At 41.9% G+C, this 12737-nt stretch overlaps 1 protein-coding gene across 3 annotated transcripts in view; it reads right to left on the bottom strand.

Annotated features, from left to right (window-relative positions):
• PPA2 (inorganic pyrophosphatase 2) overlaps nucleotides 1-11139 on the bottom strand; it is an 81861-nt gene extending 70722 nt beyond the window's left edge. For all 3 annotated transcript variants that reach the window (XM_055342334.1, XM_055342335.1, XM_055342336.1), the window contains exon 1: nucleotides 10947-11139. In XM_055342334.1, the coding sequence (XP_055198309.1) occupies nucleotides 10947-11121 (175 nt within the window). In that variant the 5' untranslated portion in view covers nucleotides 11122-11139. The remainder of the gene's footprint in view (nucleotides 1-10946) is intronic.
• Nucleotides 11140-12737: the final 1598 nt, after the last annotated feature.

Here is a 12737-nt window from a genome sequence, read left to right as displayed (position 1 = left end):
CAATCTTTTGGAAGGTTTTGTCAACTATTACTTTTGAGACCTATCACTGTGATGGGAATTAACAATAATCTCAGCTTTAAGAATTCAGAAAGTTGCACAAACCAGGGAACTTCGTTATTAAAACTGAGGAAATATAAGAAATTTGACATAATAGCTGGGATGCCTTTGTAATTAAGAATAAATGATACCTCCAGCACACTGATTTACTGTTAAATTTCTCTAAAGATCCATGCTCTTGTTAACTGGACACGAGCCCCAATAAACTTATTAAGATGAAAGCCATGTTACTCCAGCCTGAGTTAAAAATAGGACCAGCCTAAGTTGTGATCACTAAAAGCTAACGATCTATGAAATGTGCTGAGGTATCTATCTCTTTAAACCAGGATCTAAACATGATATTCAAATACTATGGTTATGCCAATACATGGGTTTAAGTTGTTATCTGACTGACATCTTGGAAAATTAAGAGTATTAGCAAGAGAATGGTCCGACTCAGATAACTAATACCTACTAGAAGCCATTTGGATCACAAAATAAACAAATGAAGAAAAAAGAATAGAAAGAATTACATCCGCAAAAATAAAACATGGCTTTAGATGTCAGATAATGATAATACTTTGATGGGCAATATACCAAAAACTCACACAGAGCAATGCATACAGAGAAGAGAACCTGACTTCTAGTTACTGAGCTTGATAAAGTCACTCAGTTTCTCTGCAACTTAATTTTCTCAATTTTTTTTTCTATCAAGCAATATGTAATTTAGTTTGTAAAAGGTAGTGTATTAGATGTCGGAATGCAAAAGTGCTAAAAAGTGAGCTATGCCCATAGCCAAGACAGGGCATGCACTACATCATCCACATCAGCATCATCCAGTAAGTGGAAAGACAGAGGAGTCCTCTTGGCATAATCAGGAAGCTAATCATTGACCTAATGCCGGAAAGGAAGGATTAGAACCCATTAAAGTTTTCTTTAGGGTCAGTGCTATTTGTATACTAGCATGCTCCATATAGAATATTGAGACTATCTAAAGATAGATTTAAAGATAGGTGCCATCTATCCTGACCTTCTATAAAATGAAAAGGGTAATATATATTATACATATGAGCCATAGACAGAGAGATGTGATACATGTAGCAAGCATTGGAGTAATGTGTGCCACTTTGTAAAGTTGACAGACTATAAAGCACACAGTATAGACAGCCCTTTCTCAGAGTCTCAAAATAAATCAGTGATAAATCCTGAGTTAGAACTTCATTATTTGAAGCTCAGACTGGTTGTTTCTTTAGATTTGAACCAAGCTGTTGCTACCAATTTGCTTTTTAAAATTGCTCGTTTGCTGTTTAAACAAAGCAATTTATGTTCATAGTTTAAAAAAACTCTGTCTCCACCTCTCTCCAATCCAGATTTACTCTCAGAGCAAAATTTTTAACTTTAGGTCTAGTGATTATCTACATAACTCCAAATAATGTTTCTATCATTAGTTTTTACCTTATCAATTTTTGAAATTATCTACTGATTCCAATTCTAGAGATAAGTTTATTAGTTCATTTGACCCCCAACCTATTCCTCTTAAATTTTCTAATCTTAGTACTTCAGAGCTTTATTCCTTATTCACAAACACACTATATTTGACCCTACCACTGGCTTTTTTACCTCATTCCCTTCATCCTTCTCTCTCTGAATTTTTATCTTCTTCACTTTTATTTTTTCATTTCAAGGTTGATATTCTATAATCATACTGAATTTTCTATGCTCTTCCTATTAGTATATTTCCAACTTTTTTCTAAGGATAGGAAAAACCTGGAGTGTTTGCTAAACAGGTCTCTGGACCTTCCATATACCTAGGGAATCAGAATCTTAAGAAATCTGGATAACTAGATTTTTAACAAGCACCCACAAATACTTCTTACCCTGAAGTAACTTTGAGAAGCATTATCCATGTATTGAGTTTTGGCCAAGTATAATGTTTTAATTAAATTTCCTCTCCTGTTCAGCTTCTGTTTTGACTTGTGCTTCTAATTATGTTTCCTTCATTGTCAGTCATAATCATAACTATAAATTATTCAAACGTCTCACAGATTCCACAGACTATGGAATTCTCTCTTTACACAAACAGCTCCCTTTGGAAATCTCTATCCTCTAGCTGCAATATGGACTGGATTTTTTTGGCATCCTAAGACTTTGTTTCTTTGGTCTCCAGCTTAGATCTGTTTTCTAGATCCCATACATTCATCCTTTTTGGTTTACTTAGTTGTTTTGCAGGAGCACATCCCTAACTTACATTCTGTATGAAAGGATGCATATAAGGTAAATTTCCCAAGTTCTTAAATGTCTGAAATGTCCTTATTTGGTCTTCACCCTAGATTGATGGTTGCCTGGGCAAATTCTAGGAAGAACATTATTTTTCTCTTAAAACTCGGAAGGCACTACTCCAGTCATTAAGCATCTGTGCGTAAGTCAATCCAGTTTGATTCTCATTCCCTTTCACGTGACCTGTTCTCTCTCTCCTGCCCCATGCCCTAGGGCTTTCAGGATCTTGTTTATAAAAGCCTCAGTTTTCTGAGATTTTTATAATGTGTCTGGGACTCAGAAGACTGAGATCCCAGAATTCTTAGATCTCTTCTACCAGCTCTTTGGTAATGAACTCTCCATTCCTTCTGGCACTCATATTAGTCCAATATTGGACTTCCTACATTAAATCTCCATGTCTCCTCTTTCTACCTCCTTTTTCTGTCTCTTTGGCATTGTGTTATACTTGCTGATAGATTTACCTTATATTCTAACTTTCCTGTATTAGTTTTCCAGGAGTGCCATAACAAATGATCACAAACTCGGTGGCTTAAAACAAAAGAACACCATTTGTCCCACTATACCTTCTACTGAGTTATTTGTCTTTACAATAACAATATTTTAGTATGTCTGTGATTATGATTTCCTCATAGCTTCCTCTTCCTCTTTAATGGATACAAGAGTTTCTAAAATCTCAGAGACACTCATCGGACTTTTTAAAATTCAAATTCTCTTCTTTCTACTTTTTTTTTTCTTTTTTACTATTGATAAAATTTCCTCAAATTCATTCACATGTTATTTACTGGACACGTAAGTCCTGGGTATACAAATTCCCTATTCTTATGGAACTTATATTCTAGTAGGAGAGGCAGGTATAGAAGCAATGAATAGGACTATATTCTTACTATATTGGATACAATAAACCCCATAAAGGAAAACAAATGAGGGCAAGAAAGGAATGAATAAGGGAAGGGACAAAATTTAAATGGAAAGGACAGGGAAGATCTCCCTAATAGGTAATATTTCAGTACAGACCTAAATAAAGTAGGGAAGCAGGTCAAGCAGATATCAGGGAGGAACACTGCAGAGGCCAGGATGACTGGAGCACACCAATCAAAAGGAAGAGTGGTAAGCAAAGAATTCAGAGAGGAAGCCCAGTATTAGGTCACACAGGACTTTGTATACCGTGGTGAATATTTAAAATTTATTTTGCACAAAATGAAAAGCCACTGGGGTTTGAGCAGAGCCTGGACACAAATCTAACTTACATTTTAAAAGGATCAAGGTAACTTCTGTGTGGAAAGCAGTCTACAGGGGGACAAGGTGGCAGCAGGGGAAGAATCAGGAGGCTACGACAATTGGTCAAGTGAAAGATGGATAAAGTGGCAAGGATGGGAAGTAGAGAGAAGTGACTATCTCCTGAATGTATTTCAAAAGCACAGCTGAAGGGAGAAACTACTAAGCTAGAAGTGGGGTTAAGAAAGGCACCAGGAAGGATTGCTAAGTTACTGACTGCAGAAGTTGAGAACAGAAACAAGTGAGTACGGAGAAGAATCAGTTTTGTAGGGGGATCCCTGGGTGGCTCAGCGGTTTAGTCCCTGCCTTTGGCCCAGGGCGCGATCCTGGAGTCCTGGGATCGAGTCCCGCGTCGGGCTCCCGGCATGGAGCCTGCCTCTCTCTCTATCATAAATAGATAAATAAATCTTTAAAAAAAAAAAAAAAAGAATCAGTTTTGTACATGGTAACCTTGAGTTGTCTCTGAGACATTTAGGTGGGAAGACAATATGTTTATTGGATGTGTAAATCTTTAGTTCGAGAATAGATTTAGGCTGTTACAAATCTGGGAGGCACAGATGGTATCTAAAGCTATGGGACTGAAAGGCATCACTTAGAGCAATAGCTATGGACAGCAAACTTTGGTCCATGGCCTGTTTTTATTTGTGTAATACAGTTTCCTTGGAACAAAAGCCACATTCATACTTTTATTCTCTCTGGTTACTGTTGTGCTACAAAGGCAGAGCTAAGTAGTTGTGGCAGAGACCCTACGGCCTTCAAAGCCTACTATTCACTATCAGGGCCCTTTACAGAAAACATTAGCCAACTTCTGTCTTAGAGAATAAACAGATATGTGGGCTAAGTACTGAGCCGTGGGGCATTTCAAAAGTTGAGTTCAGAAGTAAGAGGATCCAGAAAAGGAGACTGCTGGAGAAGCCATCAAAATAAAAGAGTGCTGTCCCAGAGACAAAAAGAAAAAAAAATAAAATGTTTCAAGGAAGGCAAAGTGATGACTGTGAAAGGTTCTGCTGATAATTCATGTAAGATAAGAACTTAAAACTGATCATTTTCTTTGTCACGTGGAAGTTGCATTTTGACAAAAGCAGTTTGGAAGAGTAGTAGTGAAAACCTGACTAAAGGTGATCCTTGACAACTTGGTTGATATTTAAGATTACACTAGAAAAACTGATGTGTACATGCGAAAAGCTTATTGAAGGGTCAGCTTCCCAAGGAGACATATGGGTAAGAAGTTGGCTATTCCACTGGGAGGTTTCCTAAGTGAGAATGCAGAGAGCTCTGCTGGAGCAACACCACTATTGGGCGTCTACTTTCCTCTTTCTTCAATTTCTGTAGAAGAAACCAGCCCATTCCACAAACCCCAAACCTGCATGATAAACATCTGCGTGCTATTCCATAATAAAAGTTACATTAACTGCCCCCCCCTCCTGTAAAGCACCACATCCCACTCTCATCCTCCTCTCTCCTATCTGACATCAACAAGCCCACAACCACTCTGAGGTTATGCAAAGCAGTTTGGCTTCTTCTTATACTACAGACCTTTCAGCACATACACTTAAGGTGGTACTTCCTCCACAGTTTCAACAATAACTGCATCTCCGACTGTTCATCAAATTCTATAAATATTTTGAAATCTCCAGCTCTGAGGAGTCCTCCTTATTTGTTGTTTCAGGATTATCCTTTTTTATTCACTTACTATCACTATAATAGGATATTCACTAGAAGGAAGAGCAGACAAACAATTGTAGTCCCGCTTGCCATCTTGTCTCAGTATTTCACTTTGTCAAAAATAATAAACTAATTAATTCTTTCAGGCCCATCTATATACACTGGACATGGCCAAACAGTGTCAAGACTTTCCCTTCAACTAGACTAAAATGAGATTTTATTCTATTATTTTGCAAATTAATCTGTATTTTTCTCTCATAACAGCAAGTTGTATTAGGATGAAAGTTTATTAATGGTAGTAGCAAGTGAGAAAATTGAATGGAGTGCAAAACTTGTATTTGATAATATGTATATACACCAAACAGCTACATGTATGCCAAATACCATCATACTACTGCATATCATTACTAAAACCATTTATAGGGATTCTTACTAGAGCCTTAAGAATGACAAACACCAAATACAAATAATTTTTCAATGTTCACATAATAACCATTATGTTCTATATATATAATTCAAATTCTGTGATATGAGCCAACTTAAAAAAAACTTTACAGGAATTCATACACTTTAGACTCAAACACATATTGTATGGATTATTCTCAGGAAATTTTATTACGTCCAAATGTACGGTACATTCAATGGCAGATTCCATCACCTACTACTCAAATGATGTACTCAAAAAAAGAAAACCTATAGTAATTTCAACTTAAGCATATATTATGAATGATACAACAAATTCATTTTAAAGAACTATAGGATTCATTCTCATTCCAAATAAAAGCAACATGAATTACCTACAGCACAGTGTCTCTAAGTGAACCAGTCACCTACACTATGTAACAAAAATGCGAACTATGAAAAGCATAGCTTCAACTCATTTTTTTTTTTGAGGAAAAACGCAAAAAAAAAATGTTTTTTTTTTTTAAGTGAGACAGTGAAAGTGGGGGAAGAGGGGGCAGAGGGAGAGAGAGACAATCTTCAGCAATCTCCATGCTCTGCATGGAACCTGATGCAGGGTCCATCTCAAGACCCTGAGATCATGCATGACCTGAGCCAGTATCAACATTATCAAGAGTCAGAGACCCAATGCATTGAGCCACCCAGGTGCCCCCATGAATTTTCAAGTTATTAAGAAAACAAACAAGGACATACAGACTATCAAAGTAATATTGACATGCAGTAGCGCCTTTGGTCCTATATAAACAAGTCTAACTTCATTATGATTTCACAATTCAGAAGACTGCAGGGCAGTATCCATTAAAACTGAGATGGGGGGGCACTTGGGTGGCTCAGTGGGTTGAGCAACTGACTCTTATATTCAGCTGAGGTCATGTTTTCAGGGTTGTGAGATCGAGCCCTGCAAGGGGCTCCATGCTCAGAAGGGAATCTGCTTCTCTCCCATTATTTTTACCCTTCACATAATATGACAAGACCTTTGGTCTTCTGTCTTGAAGTCAAAAGGAAAAAAGAAATGACATTTATTAAATATTTACTATGTGCCATGTGTGAGACACTGATAAATCTTACACACTTGATCTCATTTAACTGCCACAGCAATTCTACATTAGTAGTGCTATCCCTATTTTGTAGATGAAGAAATTGAGCTGAGGGATGTCAAGTGAAGCCCAAGACAGTCAAGCTAGGCCTACCATCTAAGTGTTTTGACTATTAGTCTAAAACTCTTTGACACACTTGTTTTTTAGAAGTTTCAGAAATCATCTCACCCAGCACTTCCTCAACTGAATTCCATGAAACTCTAGAGTCACTAAGATATTAACAAATGTTCTGAGAGATAAGGGCTCTGGAGTTCAAACGTTTAGGACAAGTTACTTTGTATCAGGATTTCCCAGAAATTATGCACATTGTGCATAATTTTTATATGCATAGTTTATTATGCACATTGTGACTCTCTAAGAAGGTGATAAAATGGGAAGTGTTCTGCTCATTTATCAAATACTATGAAGGACTGTGTTTAAAGAAAACCTAATAATATTCTATGGTATGTTTTTGCTCAACTCAGCACACTTTGGAAAATGACCATCCAGTCCAATCTCCCCTTTCCATGGTTTAATAAAATTGAGATACAGATAAATGACTCAGTCAAGGCCACAAAGGAAGTTAATAAATGGCCAAGGCTGGTACCAAGGAGATCTGATGATTCATGCCAGGACACTCTTTCCCCTCTATCATCCTGTCTCACTTCAATACTGTTTGTAGAAACAAACTCCAACCCCAAGTAAAACCGGGGGAAAAAAAGTATTAAACCTATCATTTATTCTGGTTCTTCTGAGTGGCAGTATAGAGAAACCATTTACAGAAATGAAGCTCAAAATGGTCTACCTCTGAGTGTACCGGTATTTCAGAGAACTGGGATATATTTGGAAATGTGGGAAAAGATGCCACTGTAATAATGCTGAGTAACACTTTCAGCCAAGTTGTGCTACATTCAGGTTTTTCTTTTTTTTTTTTTTTAAGATTTTACTTATTTATTCATGAGAAATACACTGAGAGAGAGAGAGAGAGAGAGAGAGGCAGAGACACAGGCAGAGGGAGAAGCAGGCTCCATGCAGGGAGCTGGAAGTGGGACTGGATCCCGTGACCCCAGGATCACACCCTGGGCTGAAGGCGGCGCTAAACCACTGAGCCACCCGGGCTGCCCAGGTTTTTCTTTGAAGTGCTGTAGAACTACACCCTGGTCCTGCATGTGTCTACATGCAGGACATTTTGCCAAAGCTCAAAATATCCAATTTGAGACCATTTTTATACAAAACTATTTGTTCAGTTTTCCTCTTACTCTTTTACCTTAAAGGGGCTTCCTTTCACTTTGTCCTCCCCTGCCAGCAAGCAGTAAACAGCCCCAAGCCAAGCATGCCCCCTGGCGGTTTAGATCAGGAACTGCTTAATGTGACATCCCTTCCAATTAGTAGCTCACCTCCTGGCCCCTCCCCCAAGCCACACTCTTCTAATTCTTACCCATTTGCTTCAGTAAAACCTTCTCTTTTCTATCATTTATCCTCAGTGAAAAAAAAAAAAAAGCACTTTTGGCATTCTAGTTACTTAAAAAATCGTCTAAGTACACTTGTAGCTAAAGAAACAAACCACAGTGAAAGTCCAATAAAGCCTTGGAAATGCCCTAAGAGAACCCTGCCCCAGGGGAGAATGTTAGAATACTTAATATTTATCCAATGCTTTCGAGGATAATTGGCACTGAGAAGGACCTTGAAGATCACTGCTAGGTCTACTGCATTATTTTACAAGTAAAACAAACAAACAAAAAACAAGAAATGAGGGAATTACCTGCCCAAATAACACAGAGTTCATGGCAAAGTCAGGATGAAGGCCTAGGAGTTGTCATTTCAAAGCCAGTGCAATGTCAACTAGGCCATATGCCCCAGGCTCCTCAAGACTGTTTTCTTATCAGTTAACATTCAAGTAAAATATTTTTTAGTGTTTACATATTTTTCCTTAATTATTTATACTGATATTATGGCTCTCTTGAGAGCAGGGCCCATAAACCTCCTTAGTGCCGTGTCGAACAGTATCCAGCACGCTTCATAAATATTTACTTTCTTCATCCATTATTGCTGTACTTATTGCAAATCTAGAATATTTTCCCCATGTTATGCGTTTAGACGAGCTAACAACCTAACTACCATTTCACAACACTCTTTCTATAGGAAACTGTGCCCCAAATTGATGGGGAACAAAAGGCTAGCTGAGGACAAAGCAGAAGCTCACACCCTGCAACCCCCCTTCCCCACCCCTACCCCACCCCCGTGCGTGACATTCCTCAGGCACTCCTGGATGTCCTAAAGCTAAAGGAAAGGAAAAACAAATAGTTAACTTAGAGCTATTATAGTCCTAGAGACGGGAGTCTCCCACAATTTACAAAATGCTTTAGTGATTTACAAGAAAAAAGCATCCTTACCTAAATTCCAGAAGGAAACTCCCTACTGTCTTAATGTAATGATTTACTAGAGAGAAAAACAACCTTAAACTTGACTATGGCAAGAGCTCCAGTGTCTTCTAGGTCCTCTTTAGCATATGAAAATCCTTTTGAAACCTCCCTTTCCTTGCCTCCCCCAACTCCCAGATACATAATGAGCTACCCCTCAAAGCCCAGGACTGCAGTCCTTCCTGCCCCAGGGTCCCTCTCCGTGCTTTCATAAAAAACGACCATTTTGGACCAAAGATGCCTCAAGAAATCTTTCTTGGTCCTCGCTTGGGATCTCACTCCTACCAAACCTCACCTATATTCCAAAACTACATTAAAATCATCACACCATACATAACCTACTGGAACACATTCCATTCAGAATTTGGGACGTCTTGCTAAGGGTTCCTCTCCACCACCTGATGAGTCCTGACTGAACAAGAATGGGAAAGAATATGTACCATAGAGGGAAACAGCAATCAATTTTGAAGACCCTGGTTATTTTAGCATCAGTTGCAGTCATAATCGCAAAGCTATACTATCTCAGTTTTCTCTCCCATAAAATACTACTCTTCGATCCTAAGTTCATGTAAGAAATGTCAAGCATTTTATAAATCACGGGTATCAAGAATGATCACAGGTATTACTTATAACACCTGTAGTATAATTTATATTCTGGACGCTCTGACTAAATCACCTGTAATATAATTGATATTACAGGCACTGACTCATCACTTTCTATACGCGTTATCATGAAATTCTTACAGCCCTGTTTTACAGATAAGAAAAAACAAAAAAACAAAAACCAAGGCGTGGCAGGTTAAGAAACTCGTCCGGAGTCGCTTGGTCACAGAGCTAAGATCTGAAAACTTCAGGATTCGAGCTTCGCTCTGAAAGCCTCCAAAGCTGGTGCTCCTAAAAGATGGGAATTAAGGCAAGAAAAGATTTTACAGGAAAGAAAAAAAAAGGGGGGGGGGGACGCCTGGGTCGTTCAGTGGTTGAGCGTCTGCCTTTGGCTGAGGTCGTGATCCCCAGGTCCCGGGATCGAGTCCTGCATCGGGCTCCCTGCGTGGGGCCTGCCTCTCTCCCTCTCTCTCTCCCTCTCTCTCTATTTCATGAATAAATAAAATCTTTTTTTTTTTTTTAAAGGTACTACTCCCTTAAGGGCTCGGGAATCAGTGAGGCACGAAAGCAAGTCTTCCAATCTGGGCTACTGTCACCTACACACAGTGAAATATGTGGGTGCAAAGAAAAATGAGAATGAACGACGGCGACCTGGGTCCTTTCCTGACTCCGGCGGCCAGCGCAGCGCCCTGCACTGGGGCGCGCCCGTAGAGGAGCCGGGGCTAGCAGCCCGCGGCCGGCGGGAAGCGCACTGCAAGTGCAACCACGTGGCCGTGAATCCCAGCTTCTGGGAGCCGATCCCTCGCGGGAGGCCCCCGCCCGCGCCCCCCCCCCCCGCCCCCCGCCCGCGCCCCAGAACGCGCGCTGCACGCGGCAGCCGCAGGGGCCCGGGGGGAGGCGCGCGGGGCCGCGGCCGTCTTCCGGGAGCCCCGCGCCGCAGCACGGGCGGGGGATGGGGGGGGGCCTCCGCCCACCGCCCTGCGTGGCGCCCGCAGGCGCGGAGGTGGCCTCGGCCGCTCCGCCATCCCCGCGGGGCCGGGGGAAGGAGGGAGGAGGCCGCTCGGGCGGCCCAGGCCCCACCCCGCGCCTGCCCTGCGCGCCGCCCGCCGGGGGCCCCCCGCGAGCTACTTACGGAAGAAGAGGCGGTAACCGGGGGAGCGGGGCTGGCCGCGCTCCTCCGTGCGGTAGGAGGCCATGGCGCGGTGCGGGCCAGGCCCTGCGCGCGCTCCCCGGGGCGCGCGGGCGGCAGCGGGGGGCCCCGCGCGCCAGCCCCAGCCGGCGCGCAGGAGCGGCAGCAGCGCGCGCATGGCGACCGCGGCGGTCGGGCTCCGCGCAGGGCGGCGCTGGGGGACCCTGGCCCGGCCGCGCGCCGGCGCCCCCTACTGGCCGGAGCCGTCACCCCCGCCCCGGGCTCGCTGGGGAGCCCCGCCCGCCCGCCCGCCCTCCTGGGGGTCCCCTGGTGACCGCGCGGCGGGGTGCCCTGTGCCCTAGCGAGGCCGGGGTTCAAGGCTGAGCCAGAGAACGTCCAGCACCCCCCGAGGAGCTCACGGCCACGTAGGACCGCATATATGCGTTCGTGCCTTCGCTCGTGCGCTCACTATTCACTAGCACAGTATTATCCTTATTACAACGATTCAATATTGAGTGATGGTGCGCAGCCCCGGTGGCCCAGAGGTTTAGCGCCGCCTGCAGCCCGGGCTGTGGTCCTGGAGACCCGGGATCGAGTCCCACGTCGGGCTCCCTGCGTGGAGCCTGCTTCTCCCTCGGCCTGTGTCTCTGCCTGTGTCTCTCTGTCTCTCTCTCTGAATTAAAAAAAAATATATATATATATATACACACACACACACACACACACACACATATATATATATATATATATATATATATAGAGAGAGAGAGAGAGAGAGAGATTGTTCTGTGCCAGGCACTGGCCCAGAGCCCGTCTAACGAAGGAGACAAGCTTCACACCCACAGAGACGTCGTTGTAAGAAAGACATCATCAGACCTTGTGAAGATTTGACCTTGACGCTGACTTCCAGAACAAAAAAAAAAAAAAAAACATGAGTAACTTCAAACGCCGTCTCCTTCCTTCATAAGGCTTTTTCCTACTTAACCCAACTAGAGGTGATTTATCCTTTTAATTAATTAACTTATCCTTCTGACGTTTTCACTTCTACAATGGCACTTAATGAGCCAGACCCTCAGGAATTAAGATTTAGCGTCCTTGCAGGATGCAGCAGCCTGCCCTGCGTATAATGGCTCCTTTGTTGTGGCGGTAAACTGCTCCTGGAAGTCCCTTTTACCAAATCTCTCTATTAGCATGTGACATTTTGATTATCCACTTTACAGAAAAACTTGGAAGAAACAGTTTTCCAAAGGCAGTATCTCCACTTCATACTCTCTCCCCATCTCAATTCAAATATGCTTCCTCTACCTTCTCCAGATCACCGGTGACCTCTAGTCAATGTGAAGTCCAAGTCTTACAATAGATCTTTCTTTTCCAGAAGAAAGCAGTAAAAATAAATAAATAAATAAATAAATAAATAAATAAATAAATAAATAAATAAATAAATAAAACATCTAAAGAAATTTAAATATGTCATTCAATCTGAAAGTGAGCAAAAATAGCAATTTTGCAAAAAATAGGCCAAAAAAAAAGTGCACCTATGCTCTTTGCAAAAATTAAGTGGAATGTTTTTAATTAAAAGAGAAAGCATCTTTTGGGGTCCTTCAGTGGCTCAGTTAGTTAACTGTGCTTTCAGCTCAGGTCATGATCTCAGGGTCCTGGGATGGAGCTCTGCATGGGGCTTCATGCTCAGCAGGAAGCACGCTTCTTCCTGTCCCTTTGCCTGTGCTCTGCCTGCTTGTGTGCTCTCTATATATCAAATAAACAAATACAATCTTTTAAAGAGAGAGAAGGCAT

Source organism: Nyctereutes procyonoides, unplaced genomic scaffold, assembly GCF_905146905.1.
Source record: "Nyctereutes procyonoides isolate TBG_1078 unplaced genomic scaffold, NYPRO_anot_genome, whole genome shotgun sequence".
Lineage (NCBI taxonomy): Eukaryota > Metazoa > Chordata > Mammalia > Carnivora > Canidae > Nyctereutes > Nyctereutes procyonoides.
Note: the sequence above shows the minus strand (reverse complement) of the source record. Positions and strands in the feature narration are given on the sequence as shown.